Raw genomic sequence first — 26495 nt, forward strand, 5'->3', positions numbered from 1 at the left:
ATGTGGCTCCGTGCTCTGCTCTGGGCTTCTTTTGCTGCTTGCCCCATTTGGGGTAAGTACTTCTGGATAACAAACACTGGGCTGCACATTTAGAAATCTGTCCTCTTTGCAGCGGTGTAACGTATGCAGGGCAGGCACAAAGCAGTGCAATTACCTTCGTACGGCCTTAGGCTGGCTACTTCTATATCCCCAAACAAATTACTTTTTAGTTGGCCCTGTCCTTAATGTCAGAAGGAAATGAGACCTTAGAAGATTCAAGTGACTCTCAATGTCACAAGCCTAACAGTGACTAAATCAACCAGGAATCCAGGTTTGATCTTTCCCCTCTGATGTGTCCTCATGATTTCTTGACCATCAGGACACTCATCCTCACCACCCGTGGTGGACACAAAGCAAGGCAAAGTCCTGGGGAAGTATGTCAGCTTAGAAGGATTCGAAAAGCCTGTGGCTGTCTTCCTGGGAGTCCCCTTTGCCAAGCCCCCTCTTGGATCCCTGAGGTTTGCTCCACCCGAGCCTGTGGAGCCCTGGAGCGTTGTGAAGAATGCCACCTCCTACCCTCCTATGTAAGTCGCTAGGGTGGGGACTATTTCTGTAGGTACATGTTGAGGTAAATATGTAATGTTAGTTGAGGGTTTCTTCTATGCCTTGGATCATGTAGTTCCTAGATAAAAGATATGCAACCTTTATAGTAAGACTTCAAAGCAGTAGATCTGGGCAGATATTTCATTTCTAAGCTACTTGTCTCCTTCCCTATCAATAACCCTGAGATAGAATTTGCCATGTTCTACCTGGGCCACTCTTACACCAATTGGCCAACCCTCGTGGCCACGTTTTCACGATTCACCTCCCCAATGGTGTCTTATTCTCTCTTCATCTTTCCTCACCCCTCTTGTGGTCCTGCCTCAGACCCCAAGGCCAGGAACTAAAACTCTGCCTATCTCTCTTCTTCCTAGCTATAGGTTGTAGGCATCTCTATTGACCAATCAAGGATAACTTGGGGAACATGGTTACAAAGCATCACTTGGTGTACCTGAGGATCTCCTCTTCCCCTAGGCAATCAGATCCAGTACTAAGCATTACAATGCATAGCTTCAGACCAAAAGGTTGTATGTGAGATAGGTATACCTATCTCACAGTGATGCAAGATGGAGAAAAGACAATCCTCTGATTAGTTATATTAACAGCAACTACTGGTATCCCTGAGAACATTATGGGTTCTTAAAGATGGTCTAGTTACTAAGTACTTTTGTAGTTTTCCAAACCCTTTATTTAGCACAAAGTTACTGAGCACCTGTGGTGAACAGTTCAGAAACTGTTAAGGGAAACATAACTGTACTTGATGAATCTTTTATCCTATTGGATGGAAAGAGAAAATAAGAAGTCTCTGGATTAGTACATCAAGTATATAATATCCTAGACAATCCACAATGATTTAGAAAATAGTGATTGATCAGATAAGGGGAATGAGAATTGAGATGCTATATTATTCTGATTTGAACTTTAGCATTACTTAGAAGTGTGGTAGGTATGGACTTTCGGGGGAAGAGAATAGTAAAGATGACAACAAGTTCTCACACTGAGATCTACCTGACCACCTACCTACAAGCAATTATCAAAGGTGTGTCACATCATCCTTGGCAATTGAGTGAACAAGCCTAAGAATCCGAGATGGCCTCACAGCCACCTCCAAGAACCTTGCACACCTACAAATTTCAGATCAGACAGCGTTTGTGTCTTCCCCAAGGTTCCTCTGGTAGCTCCCAGGAGTCTGTGCTAGGCTGTCTTCTTGCCATTCCATGCCTTTCCCCTACAAATAATATGTGCTATGTGCTACGTTTACATTATGCTTACAAAGTAAGACACTACTGTCACAAAACGTTAAAAAACACTCAAACACTCAGAAGTGAGAGTTAAAATCACGTGCAATAGAACAGCTCAGAGAGAACTGCTATTAACAGTTGAAATCATGGTTTCAAGGCCCTTTTCTATGTAAATCCTCCTTCAAACAGAGATCATAAATATAGAATGTGGAAAGCAGCCTAGCACATTCATATGCAGCAGAATCCTATCATACCATATATATATATATATATATACATATACATACATATATATATATATACATATATATATACCTAGTATACATATATGTTGTATGAAATATATATTTTATATTATAATATATATTAATTGTATATAATTAATATAATAATATATAATATATAAGATTATATGCATATATATGTGTATATACATATAATCTTAGTATTTATTAACTGTGCTTAGTTGAGTCCTAAATTATTATTTCTTTACCCAATCTTCTATTCAGGTTGATTAAAGTAGTTTGGTATTCCTGACTATAAATAAAATTCTGATGGACTGTTTACATACAACCATAAACAATTTGGGATATATTTTCAAAGGTAACATTGCTGAGTCAAAAATATGAACTTTGGGTACATTTGTCTCCATAAACAACCAAACCCTACACAGTTCTCCCATGGAAATATAAAAATTACCATGCCTGGACTTTTACCCATGCCCTGGCTTATTGGTGAATTTTTCCTGTGTGCACTGGATAAACAAACTGAGACCATAATAATAATAAATAGAACCTTGGATTGTATACTGCATATTTTCTAGACATTAGTGAGCCTGGTCTCTTCTCCTCTGAGAACTATATAGCTTGTTTACCTCATAGAGGATAGTCAACTACAGACCACCATTCAAAGCCCTGAAGGACAAAGCCCTGTTCAGGCACTGCAGGAAGTGACATCTCATAGGGCAAGTCACCATACAATCATCTTTCTCCTTGGTCCAGACATCCCAAAAATCTCCAGGAAGAGAAGAGGTACCAATTGATTCTCCCTCCATAGGTCTTAGAGACCCCAGAGATTTCCATGGTTCCCACGACTCTCCCATGAGAATGACTCCAGTAAAGTAATAGGCACCACATTTATAGATTCAAATTTCTCAGCGCATGATCAGGCCCAGATGACACGCTCAGTCTGGTGGAATCGCAGATGTTCTCTCCTCTTCCAGGTGCTCCCAAAATGCAGTTGCAGGACAACAACTCTCAGATATGTTCAACACCAGAAAGGAGAGCATACCCCTTGAGTTTTCGGAAGATTGTCTCTACCTGAATATTTACAGTCCTGCCGACTTGACAAAAAGCAGCCAACTGCCTGTAAGTGCTGGAACCACCGGCCCAGAACCAATACTAAGTTGGAACCATGCTAAGTTTGAGCATGTTCTGTGGGGTTAGATGATAAAGACATCAGGGCTCAGGAGCACATAGATCAGGAGTGATTCAGGGACCACAGCTTCCTTCCAGTTTTCACTTGAGGTTTTGTTCTGGTGATGTCAGACTTTTGTAGAAAGCACTATGCAGCTCACATGTAATTTCCCAAGTCTTCATGGGATGGAAGACTAATCCTAATCCTACTAATGAGGATCCTATCCCCATAGCAGTTAAGTCATGATTTCCAATAAAGTCACAACTGGGAGGAATCTCAGCAGAAAATTGAACAACCCTGACATGATACAGAGAGAGAAACTGAGGTTCTGATGGGGAAACGTAAAAGAGCATGAGGAAGAGGAGCCTCAGGCCTCCTGGTTTTCATAGGGGTACTTGTAGACAGGGCCTGTGGGGTGGGGAGATGGCTTTATTCTCAGGTCACCCATGACAGCCTCATTGCCAGATGAACAATTTCACTCTCCCATGAAGGGGGAGGGGGGAGGAGAGAAGATGCTGAGACAATCTCAAAAGCAAGTTCCCTGCCTGTAGGCAGCACCCCAGAATTTCACTGTGGCTCATTTCCATGTCTGGATGCCTTTGGCACAGTCTGATGACCAAATGATTCAGCATTTCACATAGAAGCACAGTGCAGGAGAAGTGGCAGGCTGCCAGGTACAGATGACAAGTTTGGGAGAGAGTTTTCTAGAGAAGGTAATCCTGGGTTTGTAACATGTCAGCAGCCAACAAATTTCCCAGAAGTCCTATGTGTGAAACCCAGGAATGGGAGACAGAGTTGTGGAAATGTATGTTAAGATTTGGTGTTACCTGTGTTCAGAAGTCCTGGGGAGATAAACAGAAAAAAAAAATAACCACCTTAGCAACACATACTCTTTAAGTCATATAAAAAGTGAGCATCCCAAGAGGTAGCCTTATCTGGCCTTCTCATGGGAAAGGGACCCAGAAGGAACTTTGAAGTATAAGTGCTGTCTACCATGGATCTTCCTGGATATGTGTCCTTGGGGCAGCTGTCAATCCTCTCTGTGCATTCAGCCTCTCATTTGTAAACTGTGAATAGCAATAAATGCCTAGGCTGCTCTGTGTCTGAGATGGCTTCTTGCAGAAGAAGAACTTGCATCTTTTTCTGTTTCTCCATAATTGTTATCAGCTCCACTCAACATTGGAGTCCATGAGACCCTTTATCAGGAAGCAATTGTTGAACTAGGAAGATGGTAGAACTTTCTTTCTTGGCCAGGCAACAAAAGCCTTGAAAGCTTTACTCTCCCTACCTGATCCAGAGACTCAAGTACCTAATCACCCTCATACTCAGTCTTCATGCTTATATATCCACAATTCATCTCTCATGGAGGCTACAGAGATCTAGAGGGAGAAAATGGGATCTTAGAATCACAGTAACAGGAGACCCTCTAGCTTCAAACACATGTACTAGAGCCACACGTTCTGAATATTAAACCTGGATCTGCCTTTTAAAAGATGAGAGAGCAGAGCCTTTTCTTAACCTCTCATCCTGTTTCCACACAAGAGAATTGTCATATAAAAACTCAGTTTCTTATCAGGCTAAATCACAGTTCTGCCTGAGAGCCAACAGTCAGGCACTAGTCAGACCTGCAGAATGGTCTGGCTCATGACTCAAGAACCATCTCACTGCACTCTGGTCATGGGCTGGAGGTGTTGGTCACTTCAACATCTGGCTGATGGGAGTCAGCATCAGGATCAAGCCCTGAATTATTCTCTTACTGACTGTAGTTCTCAGCAGGAAGCTTCTCCTCCATTTCTTATCTGTGACACAGGAAAATAGTATTCCTTACCATAGGGGAGGTTATTATTTATAATGCATAGTCCAATTCTTGTTTCATTGTATCCCCAAGATCTTCTCTCAAATTAATTGTATTATCACAATATTATTTTACACACCCTCATTTCTATTTAAATCAAAGAACATGGATTATGATTTATTATGTCCCTTCTTCTCCTCAAGTTTCATCAGAGAGCCTGCACACTGTAGATTCTGAGATAATGCTAGCCAAATGAACAAAGGCATCTTGAATGAAGTGGATATGAGCTGGGGTAGCATAGTGGGAACACTCAGGCTTGAGGCGAGGTAAACTAGGAATGAATGCCATCAGGGAAGCAGGTATCTCTCCAGACAATCCTTTACCTTAGAGAAGTTTAATTAATCTCTGAGGCGTTAAATGAGATGAGACCAATCTGAAGTACAAAGTCTGTCTCTTGTTCATGTTCAGTTGCCTGAAGTTCTTGTGAAGTGATGTGATTGCAGGGTGATGAAAGCACCCTTGGCCTTTATGGGTTCCATGGTAATCTCAATTCTGGGTCTTAAAAGGATGTGAGAGATGAGAAGAAAGGGTGGGGTTACTGAGTGGCACAGCATCCTGGACCTCATCTTGGAGAGTTGAAAAGAAGAAGAGTCAGCCTTTTGCAACCTTCCTGGGAACTGGTGTGCTTTGATCAATGATCTCCAGTCACAGCCTAGATAGAGACAACCAATTCAGATGAACTCAGTGGTGGCCCCAGGTCTTCAATGTACTGTCTGTGTGACTTTATTGTTGTCCAGGTGATGGTGTGGATCCATGGAGGTGGATTGGTGATAGGTGGAGCATCAACCTATGATGGACTGGCTCTCTCTGCCCATGAAAACGTGGTGGTGGTGACCATTCAATACCGTCTGGGTATCTGGGGATTATTTAGGTAAGATACTAGGTTTTCCTCTCTGTGTATTAATTAGTTCTTTGGTTCACTTAGTCCAATTAATTAAACAAACACCCAAGACTGGCTAGATATTAGACCAGAGATGTATTGAAAGGGTTGGAAGACTCCAAAGTCCAATATTTGAGTAGAAGTCTTATGGGGAGAACTCTTGTCTGGGAGGTAAAATAAAAGAACAGAAATGAGATTTTTACATGCAGAAGAGATGACATAACAGGGAAAAGTGAATTAAGGGAGGAAGTCTTGCTACTTTTTTTTATTATTATTCGATATAATTTATTTAAATTTCAAATGATTTCCCCTTTTCTAGCCCCCCCACTCCCCGAAAGTCCCGTAAGCCCCCTTCTCTTCCCCTGTCCTCCCACCCACCCCTTCCCATTTCCCCGTTATACTGTTTCACTGAGTCTTTCCAGAACCAGGGGCCACTCCTCCTTTCTTCTTGTACCTCATTTGATGTGTGGATTATGTTTTGGGTATTTCAGTTTTCTAGGTTAATATCCACTTATTAGTGAGTGCATACCATGATTCACCTTTTGAGTCTGGGTTACCTCACTTAGTATGATGTTCTCTAGCTCCATCCATTTGCCTAAGAATTTCATGAATTCATTGTTTCTAATGGCTGAATAGTACTCCATTGTGTAGATATACCACATTTTTTGCATCCACTCTTCTGTTGAGGGACACCTGGGTTCTTTCCAGCATCTGGCAATTATAAATAGGGCTGCTATGAACATAGTAGAGCATGTATCCTTATTACATGGTGGAGAGTCTTCTGGGTATATGCCCAGGAGTGGTATAGCAGGATCTTCTGGAAGTGAGGTGCCCAGTTTTCGGAGGAACCGCCAGACTGATTTCCAGAGTGGTTGTACCAATTTGCAACCCCACCAGCAGTGGAGGAGTGTTCCTCTTTCTCTACGCCCTCTCCAACACTTACTGTCTCCTGAATTTTTAATCTTAGCCATTCTGACTGGTGTAAGATGAAATCAGTGGCTGGTCCAGCTGAAGGGCCATCAGCAGTGGAACCAAGGCGACACAGGGTCCAGTTAGGCCCTGCGCCCCCGAGCACTGACCTTCGTCTTGCTACTTTTATAACAAAACACTTCTGGAGAACTGAACAAGCTCCTATGACCACTGCAGTGATCCTTCTGAAAGTGATGCTCCCAATGGCACAGTCGCCTTACATCTGACCTCATCTCTTTATGTGCTTTCAATGCTCAGTAGTGACTTCCACAGTAGAGACCATGCAACTGCTATTACCTTTTGCTATTACCACAATCAAAGTCCTATGCCTCTGACATCTATAGTTTCTACAATCACCTATTGTTATAAATCTGCACTTAGAATACCATACTTCCCCCTGCCAGTGGCCAGAGTGATCTGTGAGATGATGACTGGGTACTATCATGTCTCTGCCCAATGGTCCCCACTTCCAATGATATGGAATATCCTGTGATGTCTCTGTTGTATCTGCACTCATCTGTCTTACAGTCACGCATCTATTCCCATGGCCCTGGGACCTGATGCTTCTAACTAAAATCCCCTTTGCAATTTTTGATGAAACGCACGGGCTCAATTATTTCTCTTTCTCAATGATGCTGCTTCAAATAGGATTGTCCCAGTTGAAACACCACCCCATGGTCCCACATTGACCACTTTGTATTTTTCTGCTAACTGACATACTCTCTTCTACTCTACTTTATTCTGTTCTCCACTGTGAGCTGAGCACAGTCAGAGATTTTGTCTGTCTTCTTCTCTATCTATTTGGGCAAATTTGCATGTGCTGTGGCTCCTCAGTGCAGTACATGGTTGCTAGAATATGAACAAAGAGCTCCATGTAAAACAACACTGTCTGGGGTACAGGCAGGTAAAGCCCCACCCCAGCCCTGTCAGTAATGTGCTATCCAACCTGATTCTGAAAAGATCACTGCAACTCTCCAGGCCATCTGGCTCTTGAGAGCCCTGCTATGACATCTCTGTCTGCATTCCATCCTGTCACTTTGCAGCACAGGTGATGAACACAGCCGAGGAAACTGGGCTCTCTTGGACCAGCTGGCTGCCCTACGCTGGGTCCAGGATAACATTGCAAACTTTGGAGGGAACCCGGATTCAGTGACCATCTTTGGAGAGTCAGCAGGAGGTGCCAGTGTCTCTGTTCTTGTAAGTATTCTTGGCACAAGTCTGCTTAGTGGAGATTGATATGGCTGCTGGGGTCTAGAGGTGAGGTACATGGGAGAGAACCTGTTAGAAAGCAGCCAGTCCAGTATAAAATCTTTGCATTCAACACCTGCATTCAGGTTGGCACTGTTTGCTGCACAGCATCAGATGATGGACAGCTTCAGGTGTATAATTAGCTCTCTTTTGCTTATAAGCTTACCATTTTTCTTTTTAGTCTTGGAGCCATGAACATCTCCAGCTTCTTTCTCACTTGGTTGATCTAGTTCTTCTTCTAATCATTTAAATATAATGTCTCACTCTACAAGTCCTGGGATTCAGTGATGTATACCTACTACAAATTGGAGAAGAGGAGCAATAAGTTGGACCAAGTGTCCTTGTTTGGGTTGAAGCTGCATCATTACATTAAGGAAATTCAAGACCCAAGATCACACTGGGGCTTCCCCTCATGTTAAGAAGGCAGCATGGGTTATCATTGGGATGTGAGGAAGGGAAGAGAGATGGAAGATCCAGTGGGGAAGGATAGGGCAAAAGAGGTGGGTCACAGACATAGACTGGGGACATAAAGTCTCTTGCCTGTGTATGGAATTGAGCCTTAAAAACAGTGAGGGGAGGTACAGATATTTTGGTTGCTGTAAAAACAAACCTTATCTTCCTCAAAGTTGAGCAGACTTTCAGCTATGGAACCAACACACAATTTCCTACTTAAATTATCAGAGGAAAAAATTATCATTCAGTTATTATATTTGAGTTGCAATATTTTAAAGTGTGAGCATTTTCACACAACACTAAAATAAATAATTAACTATTTCATGCAATATTGACATAAGATTTAGTAAGGAGAGAACATGGTCAATATTTGGAAGAATGTAAGAAGAGGTATGGAAAGGCTGAAGAGATGATTCAATAACAGACTCTTTGCCTTTTTTCCAGAAGACCCGAGTTAGCAGCCACATCCACAGATAAAAACCACCTGGAAACAGGAAAATTCTTAAATAAGGAAAAAAATCTATTAGTCACCCAGTGAATAATAAAGTTTTACATAAAACATACCCAGGGATTGTCATTTGGCTGTTGTTACATTTATTTTTTCAGTCTTTTCTAAAGTTTCATATACAATGTACATATACAGAATTATATGAAATACAATATCTTTCTTCCTATTCATCGTGTGGCATGTATCCTCCATCCAGACCCTCTTTCCTTTTTCTTTTTCTCTACATATGTTGGCTTTTTAGTTCCTTTGTCCAAAAAAAGAAAAAACACATATTGGCACATAGTAACATATAAATATTTTCTTTACTAGTAAACCCTCTTCTGTATTACTACCTTTCTATAACTGAGTGATATTGCATTGTAAAAATAAATCCTAATTACCTGATCATATATTAATATCTTGGACTAAATCCAATTTTTACTATTTGAAAAATATATGCACTTTCTGACAAATGTTCACAGGTTTCTGTGATCTTTGGTGTTAGGATAAATTCTGAACAGTGGAGAGACAAATGATTTGTGTGGGTAGGTATTACCAATCCTTTTATTGCTATTGTCTTTCTAATAGTTTGGATTTTCCCTGATAGGTACTTGTAGTGTGTTTCCACTCTGCTGCTGACTCTGAATCCATGCCACATTTTGCTGAGATGTTCTTGGGAAACATCAGAATAATAAGCTGTCTAGAAACTAGGCTAGGGTGGATGAGAAGCAGTCTTATCCAACGTGCACCAGGGTCACCTAATAAATGCACAGCCAGGAGACAGGGGAAGCCCTAAACAGCAAGTGAACCATTAGCTATAGTGTCTGTGACTTTTCCTTACTGTGGAGAAATAGCCATTAAAGCAACTTAAGGAGGAGGTTATTTTGACTCATAGTTTAAGGACACAGTTTACCACAGCAGGGGAGTCATAGCAGTGAGAGCTGAGGTGATTGGTCACATGGACCCATAGAGAGGATTCAGAACAGAAGCAAATGCTACTGTACAGTTCTCTGACGGTCTCTGGTCTTTAAAAACATGTCTTTTAACATGGGTCAGAAAATCAAACAAGTGTGGTATCTTTCCGAGTGCAACAGGATTCATCTCCTGAAACTTGCACCATGACAAAGGTGTATGAGATGCAGACTGGGAAACCCCAGATTGGGGCAATCCCCCTTAGCTTTGATCAAACATGAGGGATTTAACTGTAGCTTGTTTTTCTCCATAGTTGCCTTTAGCATGGACAGATGGCCCAGTATGTCAGGCCCAGACATTGGACAGGCTACTTACTAGTCACAGGTCACCAGAATGCTGCTGCCATTAGACATCTTCCAACCTCAATTAATCTGAAACAGAAACTCCCCCATAGCTGTGCTAACAGGATGATCTCCTAGGTGACTCCAGATTTTATTTCAATTTAATGTTAACCACAAAACCTATCTTAGGAATATAAAATCTTCTCTCCCCTGGCAGGTCTTATCTCCTCTGGGCAAGAACCTCTTCCACAGAGCCATTTCTGAGAGTGGTGTGATCTTTACTACAATCCTGGGCAAGAAGAATGTCCAGGCTGTGAATGAAGTAGGTGCCCACCTGGCCATTCCTGCATCACTTTCTGAGCTTCCCTGGGGTCTTCCCTGGCTTCTCTGGCAGCTAAGAAACTCAATCAATTCTTAAAGTAAAATTAGCTGGGCAGAAGGACTGCTTTTGGCTCACGGCGAAGACACGTTCTGCAAGTTCTGATGTTCCTTCATGTGAAGCATGTTATTCAAACACCATGTGATTCTGCACAGGAACTGAAATATGAGAAAGTATATTTTTTTGTAGCTCACCTGAAGTAATTATGGAGTGGCATAGGTACCTCATCCTTCATGTCAAATGTCCTCTTTAGAGACATTCAAATTAGAGGACATTGTGCCGAGTGTGTATGATGTGTGTGTGTATGTGTGCATGCATGTATATGACATGGCCCCTCACATCACTACTCCAATTAGCAATAGAGGCAATATTCTGTGGGATATAGTATTTACATCTTCTGATTTAGAACAGTGGTTCCCAACTTTTCTAATGCTGAGACCCTTGAAAGCAGTTCCTCATGTAGTGTTGACCATCACCCATACGATTATTTTTGTTGCCACTTCATAACTGCAATCTTGCTAACATTGTGAATTGAAATGTAAATTTCTGATGAGCATGATGCATTTTCATTTTTACAAATTGACCCAAAAGAGTCAAAAGCCATACATTGAGAAGTGTCTATTTAGACACTTTACAAACCCTCTATCACCTTATGAAATAAGATATGAGAGCAAAACCTGGTGACACACAACTATAATTCAAATACCTGGGGAAGCAAAGACAGAAAGATGAAATAATGAAAGATTGAGGCCAGCCTTGTCTACATTGTAAGTCCCGGGCTAGCCAGAGTATTTAGTAAAATCCTAACACAAAAACTTCCTAATCATTATCCTCATCATAAATAAAAATGAATTAAAGTAAAAAGAGAGTGAGGGGCGAGGTTGGGATAGAGGAGGAGAGAAAACAGAAGGAGGAGGAGGAGTAAGAATAGGAGGAAGAGACTGGTCTAGAATCTACTGTCTACATTGACAGAATATAGTCATTACTCTTGACCTCTGATGTTGCCTGTGATCTTTTTCAGATAATTGTTACTCTTTCTGGATGTGATAACACCTCATCAGCTGCCATGGTACAGTGCTTGCGCCAGAAGACAGAGGCTGAGCTCTTGGAGATCACAGTGAAACTGGTACAAGTGCGTATCCCTTCTAGTTGCCACTGTTCTGTGTGCCCCAAACTTCATTTCTTTTGCTGTTCTTGCCCTGGATAGACTCTAATGGGACAATTTCTTAGATCTTCTTGTGAAGAGTGACAACCTCCTGACTACAACTGGGAATTTCATTTCCTATTATGAAAGAACTTAAATGTCAAAATTTAGTACAATGCCGTATCCCGTGATGCAGAATTGCATGGAAAGCTTTCAAATCTATCAAAACTTGCCTTTTGAACATTCTTGTCACATTTTAGTGAATAAGACATTCCATGGTCCTGAAACCAAAAACTACTATCCTGAATTTCATGCATAATCAATTAGGAGTTTTTGAGAAAAGTGTCACATTATCTATTGGTTGATATAAAAATTAATTTATAATAGTAGTAGCCAACGTCTCTAGAATTTATGAGACATGGCCTCATTTATGGTCCTAGGATAGCTATCTATTTCCGTGTCCATTCATCCATCATCCCCTGATTCACTCACTCATGCTACAAACCATCCCATTCTTTCGTATCTTTCAACCACTCGGTAGAAATATGTCCATAATTTTTATTGCATTTTCAGTATGTCCCTCATTCATGAATGATCTGATAAACACATATCGTCCATTCTTTTAGCCATGCAAACTATGGACCATTCTTTGTTTAACTGTGTGAAAAGGTTTTGTCTGTTTGTCAGTATATACATACAACTCACCAATTGCTTTTTTTTTAATTTTTGATATTTTAGTTACATTTCTCCCTTTGCTTTTTTCCCTTCAAATTCAAGGGTAATGGGGCAGGAGCAGGTTTTAGGAGATCACCAAGGTGGGAGGGGCTGCTTCAGCCAAGAAGGTTGGACTAAGAGTCAACATGAGACAAGATCAGTGAGCTCTGAACACTGATCTTTTTTCTCTTTAATGTCTTGTGTTTATTTGTTGTTTTGAGATCGGGTCCTACTCTGTAGTCTAGAAATTTGTGATCTGCCTACTTCAGCCTCTCAAACGTCAATATTGCAGGTATATAACCCTTAACACTAAGTCCAGTGTAGAAATGGCCTAATCAAACAAGGGCCTGGGATGGTACAAGGAGATTGATGGGAAGACTTTACACTGCAGGGCCGGGTCTTTGCACTGCAGCGGGCAGGTCTTTGCACTGCAGGCATTCTGTATCATACCAGTGACTGAGAAGTGGGGGATGGAGGGTGGCATAAGGCTGGAGTGCAGAACTTCTGAAGCAATTTCTGACTGGGCTTATTGGAGTGGTTGTGGGGCATGAGATAAACAGAAGGAAAGATGTCTTTGGCTTCCCTGATTCAAAAAGGCACAGCGTGTGGCCTCCACATGCAGCTCTCAGGATTCCTGAACAGTAGCAGCCCTTCTGTGAGTCTCCGGGCTGCCCACTCCAGTGTCTTCCCTTGACTCCCAGGTGCCCATCCATGCAGACCTTTACTCCTGTGCACCTTCTGGAAATCTTCTGCCTCTGCTTTCCCCTCTCACTCTCTTTGCTCCTTGAGAATATGAGACAGACCATGCCATTTCCCTTCTTAAAAGCCTGGCTTGACATGGAAAACATTTCTGGTAAAATAGAAGAGATACATGAAAAAAACCACATGAAAATTGACAACTTTCATGAAAAATTAAAGAGTAAAGTGGTAGACATAAAAAACATTGCTAAATTAATTGAAAAAGGAAGTAGAAACATTTTATGATAGAATTAAAGATTTGCGTGGAAAATATTTCTAATAAAATTGTAGAAAAATGTAGAGAAACATGTTAAAACTGAAGATTATCATGGAAATTTTTATATAAATAAAATAATGGTAGGCATAAAGGTATTTCTAAGTTGATTGAAAGTGGAATTATAAACATTTTCTGATAAAGTTGAAGATTTACATGGAAAATATTTCTGATAAAATTGAAGAAATATATAGAAAAATATGTTAAAATTGAAGATTATCATGGAAAATTATACAGATAAAATGGCAGGCATAACAATAATTCCAAGTTGATTGAAAGTGGAATTATAAACATTTTCAGGTAAAATTGAAGATTTACATGGAAAATATTTCTGATAAAATTCAAGAAATATATAGAAAAACACATTAAAATGAACTATTTCATGGAAAAGTATACATACAGACATACAGATAAAATGGTAGACATAGAAAATTCTTTCTAAATTAATCGAACGTGGAATTAAAAACATTTTGTGATAAAATCAGTCTTCAATTTTATCATAAAATGTTTTTACTTCCTTTTTCAATAAAAGAACATGCTTTTTCAAAAAAAAAGCATTAAAAAAAAGAACTTGGAACAAAACACCCTGAACTAAACCAATGAACCAGTTTTTGAATGAGGCAATTCAGCTCTACTACATCTAAATCCCACTTGAATACTAAAAATATTTCAACTGATATTTACTTCAAATAATATGTATGATTAGAAAAAAAGGCTGACTTGGATTACAGGATTATGTCCCTTCCTTGCATTGAGATAGTACCCACTCTAACGACCCTGAGTGCCAGGAAGGTGCCACATATATTTCTGCTCTGTTTTCTTTTCTGTTGCTCTGATTAAATCCCTCAGATTTAAAGCAGTTTGCTGGAGTAGAGGGTTTATTTGTATTATACTTCTAGGCTATGCTTCCTCATTGAGGAAAGACACAAGACAGGATCTCAAACAGGCCTGTTCAACTAAGGAAATAAGTAGGGCAGAATCTATGGGAAGACACAGGCTTGGGTAGTTTTCTTATACTCCTTAGGATAGGATTTGCAGGGAATGGTGCTGCCCACAGTGGGCAAAGAAAACATTCCTGCACAGGCACGCCCACAAACCAATGCAATCCTGACAATTTCATATCTGACTCCCTGTGACCCTCACTAGGGACACATATCAAAGAATTAGGTTTTGTTATGAAAACCTTTCAAACAATTAGTTTTTATTGTTTTCTGTCTGCCCACTTCTGTATGTGTTACCATACTATTCATAATAACAAAGAAATGGAATCACATGTCTATCAAGAGACATGTATCTGAATGGGTAATGAAAAGGCATCGTGCATATACAATGCAAATAATAGTGCAAATAAAAATACAGTGCAAATAACAAAGAAATGGAATCACATGTCTATCAAGAGACATGTATCTGAATGGGTAATGAAAAGACATCGTGCATACACAATGGAATTTTAGTCATGTGTAAAGAAAAATGTGTCATATATTACATGTAAAAATAATTACACTCTGTGGCCCCCTCTCTAACACTCTACCAGAGAAGTCCCCAAAGGCCAGGCCACTGTGACTTTCCTGGGATGAGCCCTGTGCACAGGATCCTCACTCACTAGATTCATTTCTCTCTGCTTAGAAAGGCCCACTCTTTCTTCAGTTGTCTACGGTGTTCTTGCAAAGATACCACACCAGATATCAGAAAGACCAACTTTGTGTGTCCAGTGTGTCATCTTCCTTCAGAAAGCAACTCCTCTCACCAGATTTAGAACATTCTTTCTTCACTAACCAGTTTCTTCAAGGTGGCAGTAGCTGCACCCAGGTGGTATTTTCTATGAATAGCCTATTGGACAGAATCTGGTGCTTGCTATGGTATTTTATTTCTCTAAATAGAAAAAAAAAAGATTTCAGTTTAGGTTCCTTGAGTGAAAAGCTCAGTACTTCTGAAAGCCAACTACATATCCCAAAGCAAGGTAAACAGAGGTAATCAGCCCTTATTAATAAGAGAGAATCCTCCTCTCCCCAGTTCCCTTCCACCATTGCATTGACACTGCTGGCCCACACCTCACAGTTTTGACCTTGAAGTCTCCTGGGCTCAGCCATTGTCTTTGGGACACTGGGATTCTTTGGCCATAGCCACAGGAGTCTTTCTGCTTGGCAAGTTCTCAGACCAGGAAAAGAGGGGATGTGGATCAAAAGAAAGGTGTGATTGATATTCATAAGTGCTGTATTTCTCTTTTGCCCAGTACAATGTCTCCCTGTCCACCGTGATTGATGGAGTGGTGCTTCCAAAGGCACCAGTAGAGATTCTGGCCAAGAAGAGTTTCAACACTGTCCCCTACATAGTTGGCATTAACAAGCAAGAGTTTGGCTGGATCATTCCAACGGTGAGAATGTACAGGCCTCTTAGATACACTCCACAGGGGCTCAACCATCATCTTCTCTGCTCTGATCAAGGGTTATGCACCCAGATGACTACCATTCAAACAGACTTAAAACTTTCCATGTAAATTTGTTTTAAGAGTCCTTGATGAAGCCCTTTGGAGTTCTAATTTATATCTGGGCTAGAGAAGGGATTAGTACTTGGAAACTTTTGAAAGTAACTACACAAGAGGGGCTCGGGACCCTGGCTGTCCACCACCAAGCTTTCTATTGGCAATGCTGAGCTTTCTCAAGCAAGCATTTTAGGGCCCTGGGATCAGCCTGGGGTTTGACTTCCATGTTAAAAGTCATGATGAAACCAGAACAGAACACTGAGTGCAAACGTGGACAGGGTCAGCACATTCCCAGAGTTCTGCAGAAGTGTGCTCTCCCTGTCTCCCTGGAGGCTGATGGGTACCAGGGTTTAGAACTCTTAGATACACTCCACAGAGGCTAAACCATCATCCTCTCTGCTCTGAACAAGGGTTATGCACACAGATGACTACCATTCAAAGAGGATTAAAACTTTCCATGTAAATTTGTTTTGAAAATCCTGGATGAAGCCCTTTGGAGTGCAAATGTATATCTGGTTCAGAAAAGGGATTAATAATTGCAAACTTTCTAAAGTAACTACTCAGGAGGTCTCAGGGCCCTGACAGCCCACCACCAAACTTAGCAATGTGAGCCCTCTCAAGCAGGCATTTTAGGGTTCTAGTATCATCCTGTGGTGTGGCTTCCAGTGCTAAAAGATACATTGAAACCACAGCAGATCTCTGAGTGCAAATGTGGACAGGGTCAGCACATTCCCAGCGGTCTTCAGAAGGACTTCATGGGGCATCACAGAAACATAGACACAAACATGATTTTTGGTCTTCTTTCCCCTATCAGCTGATTCTGAGGGTATGTGGCCTGTGTCCTCTGTCCCTGGGCCTTTGGCTTCTACATGACCCTCGAGGGACATTGTTCCTTCTAGTGTAATAAATAGTCACTTGTCTGTCTTCTCTGTGTGTATGACTTAGATTTATTCATAAGTTCATTTCTTTTGCTTGCTGATTTTTTTCAGAATCATAAACTCCCATATCTCTTAGCACCATCCCCCAAGCACTTTCATTTCATTTGGTTTTCTTGGTTGGTCTGTTTGATTTTTCTTAATCTACTGGGATTCACCAATGTTTTACCATGTGTTTAACAGATGATGGGAGATCTACTCTCTGAAGGCAAAATGGATGAGAAAATGGCCAGTTTCTTCTTGAAGAGGTTCCACCCTGAACTTGTAAGAGTCTAGAGAGTCATGGGAATTAGTTGGGAAACAAAGGTCAGTGACTTGATTTAATCACAGACAAATTCAATGGCTGCAAACAGTGGTGGTGACTGGGGAACCTCTCCCACTTTTCTACTCCATCTTCTTTGCATCCCAGTGTAACAAACTTATATTCCTTGTTCACCAATAAAAAATCCCCTTGGGTCTGGACAAGTTGCCAGGGGAAAGATTTATTTGGAAAGTTTATACCTAGAAAAGATTGATTCCATGACCAAAAAGACCATCAAGTTTATTCATTGGAGGCCTAAGATTAAATAGATATGAGGCATATCAGATAGGTGGGCACTATGACAATTACAAATTATAGGATCTATGCTGTTTTGATGCATGAGCTTCTGTTATTAGATCACTGAACAGATATTCTGGACTCTGTGCATCTAAAGCAAAATATTTACTGACTAGCAAATCTCATGAGTCAAGCCTTTTTTTATTCAATTCCCTAGTTGTAGACTATTGTATTTGTTAGGGTACAAAAAGTATCTTTTCCCTATAAAACAGGGGGAAATACAACTGAAGATAGTATTTACTAGATGACAGTTTTCAAGCTGTCAGATGGTACCAGGAAAAGGGTTCTTTCCCACAACAGCCAATAAGAGAAAATAATTTTCAGATAGCTGACCTCCAAACTTCATGACATATACCAAGTGGATTTAGAAACTCTTTCCTAGTAGAGCAGCCTGGTTTGGTACAAGCCCAGGTGGTCCATGAGCCGTGAACTCATCTTAACTGCCTGCAGCTAGGCAGGAGTGGTCATTTTCTAATCTATTTTAGAACATCTCTGAGAGTGTGATTCCAGCAGTCATTGAGAAGTACTTAAGAGGAACAGATGACCCTGACAAAAAGAGAGACCGTCTCCTGGACATGTTTGGAGATATATTTTTTGGTATCCCATCTGTACTCATATCCCGTTCCCTCAGAGGTGAGTCTTATGTGAGTCTTACGTGTTCGATGGGAAGAAATGGAGTCAATAACCTGTGTCTCATTTTCCCCCTTCTCAACACAGGTGTGTATGTGTGTGTGTGTGTGTGTGTGTGTGTGTGTGTGTGTGTTTATATATATAGATATACATATAAAGAACGTGAGGTTAGGGATGTAGCTCAGTTGATAGAGTGCCTGACTGGAATGTAAAATACCCTGCATTCGATCCTGAGTAACCTTATAAGTCAGATTTAGTGGTACATGTTTGCAATTCTAGAACATAGAAGATGGAGAAAGAAGACCAGATCTTCTTTGGCTCCACGGGAGTTCAATTCCAGAATGGGTTACATGAAATACTTTCTTGCAAAAACTAATCAATAAAAAGAATGAAAACCAAGGATCAGGAATAGGATTAGGGTTCAAGAGAACCTCTTCCTGATGAGAAAGTCCAGAAAGAGTAGGAAAGAAGTATGAGGAGAGGAAGTGTAGAGATCTTCAATGGACGTGGCATGCCTTTATCTGTCTTGGTGTGCACTAGTTAGAGAAGGTGAGAACCAGGTTTGGATCTCCCACAGGGATGTCTGTCACTGCCTTAAGCCTGCACAGACAGAGGTGAGGCTACACATAGCTCTTCTTAAAGTAGGCAAGATTCTCTTGTGCCTATGTGTGATCTACTCCAGCCAATGGTCTGTGAGTCTGTGAGTACTTTAATAATGTCCATCATGTCAGAGTTAAACTACAGACCTTCTTTGTCATTCCATCAGGTCCCCTGGGTATAAAACCTTTGTTCAAGTTCAGTGTTTTCTTATACATTTTCTGTCTATATGACCCAATCATTGTTGTAAGTAAGCTAAGTCAGTCTTCTACTGCTTTGATATTATAATCTCTCCCCCTCGCGTACTTTAATATTTGTTTTATATGCTATGTACTTTGTGTTATATTTGTATTTACCATTGTTATATTCCATTGGTGAACTGACCTCTCATCAGTAGATGGTGGGTTTTTTTTTAATTTTTATACTTTTTACTTAAATTCAGGTTTAGAGGCAGCCATGCCCATTTCTTTTCTCGTTTGGTTCCTCTTTGAGCATAAGATCTAATTTTCCTTCAAGTGCAATCTATATATGTCTTAAAAAGTTGGGAAAGTTTATTTTAAGACTATAAACTCTGATCTTTAAAATACCTACTCATGTACTCCATGCCCCTTTATTGGAGAATTTACACTGAAGGGAATTTATGATAGGCAAGGACTTACTAACACCTGCGACATCAGTTCTTTCTGCCAGTTTTGTAAATATTCTTCTTAGCTCATTCTCTTGTTCACTTCCAGAACATTGACCATTCAAATTACTTGCCCATTTGAATGTCTTACATGATTTGCATACTTTGTTTATTGTATGCTATGCTAAAAAGATCGCATTGTGGCTATCATGAAGACCTATATTCAAAAAACCTATTTTATGTTGATAACAACATAATTTGATTTTATATGACAACTGTACAATTTTATCTAGTTTTTTCATTTAAAAATACTTTTGTATTTTATGTGTATGGGTATATTTCCATATGTGTGTCTGTGTAGCATAAGCTGTGTCTGGTGCCTGGAACTTGAGTTAAGAGTTTATTGTAAATTGCTATGTGGGTGCTGAGAACTGAACTCAGGTCCTCTGGAAGAGCATTCAGTTCCCTTAATCACTGAGCCATCTCTACAGCCCAACTTTTTTATATATTTTTTTTGTGTCACAATTTATATCATTTTGAATGAGTATTTCAACATTCATTGTTAGCAGTATTTTTGTATAGAACCCATGTGCTAAGATGAAAAAAACCTCTACAAATAAAGATTACAGTCAGATGGTGTCCCAAATATGGCTTCACAAGTTTACAACACTGACCTCTATGTTATTCATTAGTACATTCATCTTTCAATTTAAAGGTACCTAGTAAATGCTCATAAGGCAGCAGCAGAGACAATGAAACTCCATAAGCTTTTCTGTAGGGGATTTGATATTTCAACCTCATATCTGAAAGACATGTTAGTACTGGGGACTCAGGAAACCAGGAGGAGTATGAGCAGGTACAGATCTTCTCAGAATGACAGGGTGCTATGTATCATGGCTGAACACATCCAAGAGCTCACTGCCTGCATGGCAACCTCTCATTCTGCATTCCATAAACACCTGGCTCAGATCCCAGGTCTACCTCACCCAGCGGTGCAACCCAAGGAGGTCACCAGGTTTTCCAACAGCTGCTTCTGTCCTACACTAGTAACCAGCTCTCTTCTTCAGGAATGGAGACTTCATTGTCACCCGGGTGTGTGTGTCTGCTAACATGAACTGTACACAAATCCATGTCTCCTCAGATGGCGGAGTGCCCATCTACATGTACGAGTTTCAGTATCGCCCAAGCTTTGTGTCTGACAAGAGACCCCAGACACTTCAAGGAGATCACGGCGATGAAATCTTCTCTGTATTTGGGTCTCCATTTCTAAAAGGTATAGACTCTTGGCCAGGTGTGCTCTGGGAGTCAGGAGGACTGGGTTATCTACTTTTGGCTTGGGGGCCTTTGGCAAGTTTCACCTTTTCTCCTAACACCAGTTTCCTGGCTTTCTGTAGCAGATCTGAGCTTCATTATACAGTGTTTAGCCTTTCTCCTGTTCTAGCACACATAAAGGTAGCGCCTGTGTCCCCAACCGCAGTCATTCTCAGAATCGTGACCTGGGGCATCAATAAGAGAGGTGATGGGTCACCCACAAGGCACTGATTTTGGTCTAGATTACCACAATTTAAATTCCCATGACATTTTCCTTATGTACAATGTATATTTTCCCTTTTATTGAACATAGATGTTTCCTCCCATACTATATCCTGATTTCAGTTTCTCCACCCGCAATCCTCCAAGTTCCTCCTCGCCTTTTCTCCCGAGTGACTCTATCCCGTTTCTATCTCTCGTTAGAAAACAAACAGGCTTCTAAGGAATAATAATAAAATAAATATAATTAAAAACTAACACATTGAAAAAGGACAAAACAAGCAGAAGGAAAAGAGTCCGGGAGAAGGCACAGGAACCAGAGACCCACTCATTTCTACACTCAAAACTCCCATTAACACACTGAGTTGAAAGCCATAATGTATATGTGAAAGACCTGTAGGGTGAAAGAGAACAGAGAAGATATAGCCGGGTGGTGGTGGCGCGCGCCTGTAATCCCAGCACTCTGGGAGGCAGAGGCAGGCGGATTTCTGAGTTCGAGGCCAACTTGGTCTACAGAGTGAGTTCCAGGACAGCTAGGGCTATACAGAGAAACCCTATCTCGAAAAAAAAAACAAATTTAAAAAACAAAAGAAAAAGAAAAAAGAAAAGAGAAGATACATATAAATTAAATTAAAGATAAGGTATTTTTTTAAATAAAGGAAGAGCCGGAAGATAGAATTAGAAGACAAGGAACCTCCAGAGATGTCATTGAGTTTGCTTCCTATTGGCCATCTACTGCTGGGCACACAGCCTTCCCTTAAGAGTAGTTTGTTTCCTTAGTGAGACTCCCTTGGAGGAAATTAAATTTTCATTTGCAAGTGGTTATTAAATACATCATCTGGGTTAGGGATGGGGCATGTGTTCACTGTTTTCAGCTTTAGGGCGCCATCTGGTGGACATCCGTGATAGCTCTGTGCATGCCTCAGTCTGTGAGTTCAAGTGTGTCCACAGCCTGTTGATTAGAGGGCATTGTCTCCTTAGTGTTCTCCACACCCTCTGGTTCTTATATTCTTTCCACCTCCTCCTCAACAGTGTTCCCTGAATCCTAAGGAGAGGGATTTGATGGAGACATCCCATTTAGGGCTGATTATTTTAGAGCATTCTCTGCCTAATGTCTGGCTCTGTATTTGTTCCAATCTTCTGCAGGAGGAAGCTTCTTTGATGCTGACTGTGCAAGGAACTGATCTAGAGTATAGCAGAATGTCATTAGGGGTCTATTTATTGCTATATTTTAAATTTTATGTATTTATTAATTTTTATTTTTTATAACAGGAGTATTTACCTTTGCCTAGGCCCCTGGACTATCTAGTCTCAGGGTCTTCATCATTCAAGCAGGGCCAGGTCTGGGTTCCATCATCTTATGGAGAGGACCTTAAGTCAAATCAGATATTTATTGCTTGCTCCCACAACTTTGTACCGTCTGGCATACAGGGCACAGTTGTGGATCAAAGAGTTTGTAACTGGCTCGGTGTTTGTATTGCCCTTTTGGGCGTGTCAGAATACCTTCCTATACCAGACATTAGAGTGTAGGGGTGAAAGCTCTCTGTAGGCACTACCTTAACATCCTTATGGTCGCTGAGTTATATAGGTATTGTCTTAAGCAATGGGGCCTCTCATTAACCTGTGGAGAGCAACCTATAGTCTTGACAAGAGCCTGGGTTATTTGGGGTTTCCCATGAAACCTCCTTGGCCAGCATTTCAATTAGATGTAACACAGTTCCACTACTGGAAGCTTCTTTTAGTGACAAGAGATGCCCAGCTGAGGTTTTTTTCTCTGCCCTTACTTGTCATCAATTTTATTTATATTGACTTCATATGTGCATATATTTCAGGGAGCTTCTACTACATTAGGTTTCCATGCTAAGCCTCAAATGGACCTAAATTAACTGTCTCCCCACATTCCCTTCCTCACCCTCCTCTTACCTCCTTCTCTTCACTTGGTCCTCCTATTCCCACCCACCTCCTTACCCTCATCTTTCCTTAACTGTCTATTCTATTTCCATTTCCTATGGAGGTTTGCTGGCATCTTCACAGGAGATCTATGATACTCTTAATAACATAATATTTAAATTTAAATTTTTGTGAGTGCATACATGTATGTATGTGGGTTTCTGTGCGTATGAGTGTGTACATGTGTGTATGTGTGTATGTGCATGTGTGAGTATATGTGTGTATGTATGTGTATATTGTGTGATGTGTTTCTGTGTGATTACATGTATATATTTATATGTATTTGTGTGTGTGTATATATATATATATACATATATATATATGTATATATATATATACATATATATATATACATATATATATATGTTTGTGTGGCTGTGTGCACACCCCTGGAGATCAGAGAAAAACTTTTGGGAATAGTTCCTTACCTTATATTGTGAGTCCCAGTAGTACAACTCAGATTCTCATGTTTCAAGTGTGGCAAGTGCCCTGACCCACTAAGTCCTCTCTCCAGCCCAATAATGTGGTATTTAAAGAAATACTTTCACAGACGTAGATAGTGTCTTAACCCTCAGCATTTGCATATGCTCATCCCCCTGCCTCACAGCTCCTCATGGGCATTTCCTAGCTGGAATACTGCTTAGTCCTTTGTAGTTCTGTTATCTTTTACAGACTATTGGTAATATAGTGAATAATGTATGTAAATGACTCAGAACAGATCCAGATTCAAATCTCCACTACAAAGGGCACTCTGGAATGTGACATTTTGACCCCGAGGAAGGAAGGGAAGGCAGATGAAGAGGAACACTGACCACAAAGCAGCAGACTCACGGTGCATGCACATATCCCCACTGCTGGGTCACAGATCAGTCTCTCCTTTCGACCCCAGAACGTGCACAGTGATTAGCCAGGGTCTTCTCACGCTGGAGCATTTGACTGAGTGGCTAAGGAGTGAGCATCTCACTCTGCCTTTCTAACACCTTCCCAGATGAAGCTACATCCGGTTCATACTTCTAATAGTGAAACATTATTTCCCCTTCCCCACAGAGGGCGCCTCAGAAGAGGAGACCAACCTCAGCAAGATGGTGATGAAATTCTGGGCCAACTTTGCTAGAAATGGGTGAGGCTTGTGGCAAAGATGAAAAGGGGGGATAGGGTGTAGCTGGGCGTATCTTTGAGGAAGGATGACTTCTGAAGTCTGAGTGATAAAAGCCCTGACCATTCAGTGTAACATCAGTGCTCTATAGCAAGAGTTTTCTAGAATTGGATGGGCTGTTCTAAAAGATGCAAGCTCTCTGTGGAGGTTGCCAAGCTCACTACTGAGATAAACCACGGATCCATTCAGACCTGAGAGGAATGGAGGGCCACAGAGCAGTCTTGAGGAATTCTATTTGATTCTGTTCCCAGGGACCCTAATGGAGAGGGGCTGCCACACTGGCCAGAGTATGACCAGAAGGAAGGATATTTGCAGATTGGTGCCACCACCCAGCAAGCCCAGAGACTGAAAGGGGAGGAAGTGGCTTTCTGGACTGAGCTCCTGGATTAGAATCCACCTCAGACAGAACATTCTGAGCACACAGAACACAAATGAATGGGAGGCTTTGCCAGCCTCGGGACCAGAGGACCAAAGATGGGGCAATTCCGCAAAGGATGGCTATTCACCAAGGATGGATCTTACAGAGAAAACTGCACAAGAGTACAGTGTCTCAACTTGAAAATAAATTTCCTTTTAGAAATCAAATCGGGAGTCGTGTCTTGGGCTGAAGATGAATCCATCCTCATGGGTGTGGGGGTAGAAGGATGAAGAGAGATGCGGGCATAGAAAAACACATTTTCAGGGGAAGATTTGGAGAACGGTTGCTGGAATCTGAGGGACGAGATAGCTGATTGGAGGAGAGGTAGGATGTGACATTTTGACCCTGAGGAAGAAAGGGGAGGCAGGTGAACACTGCCTCATGATTCACCTCCAAGTAGACAACATTGTCACACTGTCATGCTAATCACCACTTGTGGGCAAGTGTGGGAGCATAATTCTCCTGAGATCCAGAAACCCAAGGAGACTTTGCACCCATCACAGACTTCTTTTCAGATATCAGCCAGGTGTTCATAAGTAAGAATGATGGCAGATAGCAAGGCTGGACAAAGTCTGTCTCTGAGGGTCCAGCCACACAATACTGCACAAACTCCTTTACATGCATAAGCAAAATCCTACTACCCCTGCAAAAATAGCATGGGGGCCTCTCTTCCCAGAGTACTTGTGAAGACCCGTTGAGGCCAGGCAAACAGACCTGTAATATTCTACTTTCCCTAAGTGGAGTTCAGGCTGAGGGAAGGCACTAGGGATCTTTCTGTACAGGGGAGAAGCAGGATTACTGAGAAGACCCCAAACTCAAGACTGGGGACATGAGGTCTCACTAAGTTTAGGATTAGGTCAGAGCTACAGATGCTGCTCCCAGAACCTCCACTTCATTTCTACTTGTAGTGGAAAATGAAAGTATGGAGAGAGACTTTCTGTGAGGGTCTGGTAAACAGGCTGGAAGGATCTGGAAAAATAGGAGGAAGACGGGAGAGAATAACTTATAGTAATGGGCAATTATTCAGCTTTGTGTACTTGATTCCATGCTGCTTGAAGATACAAGATATGAATATTGTATGCTAAGGGCGGTTCCTAAAGGCTTTTTTTTGCAGTGCCAGACAATTTTTTTAAGAAGCAGTTTGCATAGTAATTGTGTGTTGGAGATAAAATGAAATTGCCACTTTCAAAGAACAACGACATGGAAAATGGTACAAGGAACAACTGAGAATTCAGTTGAATTCACCTTGAAAATAATTTTGCTAAATAAAAAAAAAAGCCTTAAACAGATGAATTCACAAGGATCTTGAAAGTGGATTTAAAAGCCAAACCCCAAGTACGTGCTGAATAACACGGGGTCTGACTCCACTTTGCGACCTCTGATTGCCGGAAGTTTTTAAGCCTCACCTGTGGCCTCCCCCCACCCCCCACCGCTCCATATCTGGAGAAGCTGATTAGAAAGCCTGGGCACTTCCTGTCCTGGTGCCAGCATAAGATCCAAGCCTCACAAGCTCACCATAGCCCCACCCCCCAACCACAAAGCCCTAAGCCAGTGGCCTTTCCTTCCTGATCAAAAGCTCTATCCCATCCCCCACACTGTGGCCAAGACCTCCACTCTGCATGTTAGAACACTGTGCAGGTGTTTTGTTTTGTTTTGTTTGGATGGGGGGAGGGAAGATGTGGTTAGTATACACTCCCAGTGGAGACACACACACTGGAAAAGATCGAGAAATAGTCCAAAAGTAGGAGACAAGTATATCAAACAGATACTAAAAGAACATGTTGGGACTACATGGACATCATGTTAACAGATACTTCAAGAAAGGGCATTAGAGAATAAAAATAGGGTCCATTCTCCAATAAGACATGACAGTCTTCAGTGTGTGTACACATAACCATTATCATATAGGCTTTGTATGGTATGTTTGCTACATCCTCCATAAAC

The 26495-nt window shown here is 41.2% G+C and overlaps 1 protein-coding gene across 2 annotated transcripts; it reads left to right on the top strand.

Annotated features, from left to right (window-relative positions):
- On the top strand, positions 1–24662 carry LOC127671625 (carboxylesterase 1C). 2 transcript variants are annotated; one of them, XM_052166451.1, is made up of 13 exons: positions 1–52; positions 359–563; positions 3043–3187; positions 5829–5962; positions 7984–8137; positions 10599–10703; positions 11782–11892; positions 15864–16004; positions 17231–17311; positions 18131–18278; positions 20639–20770; positions 24025–24097; positions 24385–24662. In XM_052166451.1, exons 1-13 carry the CDS (start codon positions 1–3, stop codon positions 24521–24523), a joined length of 1620 nt encoding a protein of 539 aa, XP_052022411.1. In that variant the 3' UTR covers positions 24524–24662. The 2 variants fall into 2 exon arrangements, with proteins under 2 accessions (XP_052022411.1, XP_052022412.1); XM_052166452.1 differs by having other exon boundaries at positions 11782–11886.
- Positions 24663–26495: the final 1833 nt, after the last annotated feature.

The sequence above is a fragment of the Apodemus sylvaticus genome, chromosome 21 (assembly GCF_947179515.1).
Source record: "Apodemus sylvaticus chromosome 21, mApoSyl1.1, whole genome shotgun sequence".
In the NCBI taxonomy this organism is placed as follows: domain Eukaryota; kingdom Metazoa; phylum Chordata; class Mammalia; order Rodentia; family Muridae; genus Apodemus; species Apodemus sylvaticus.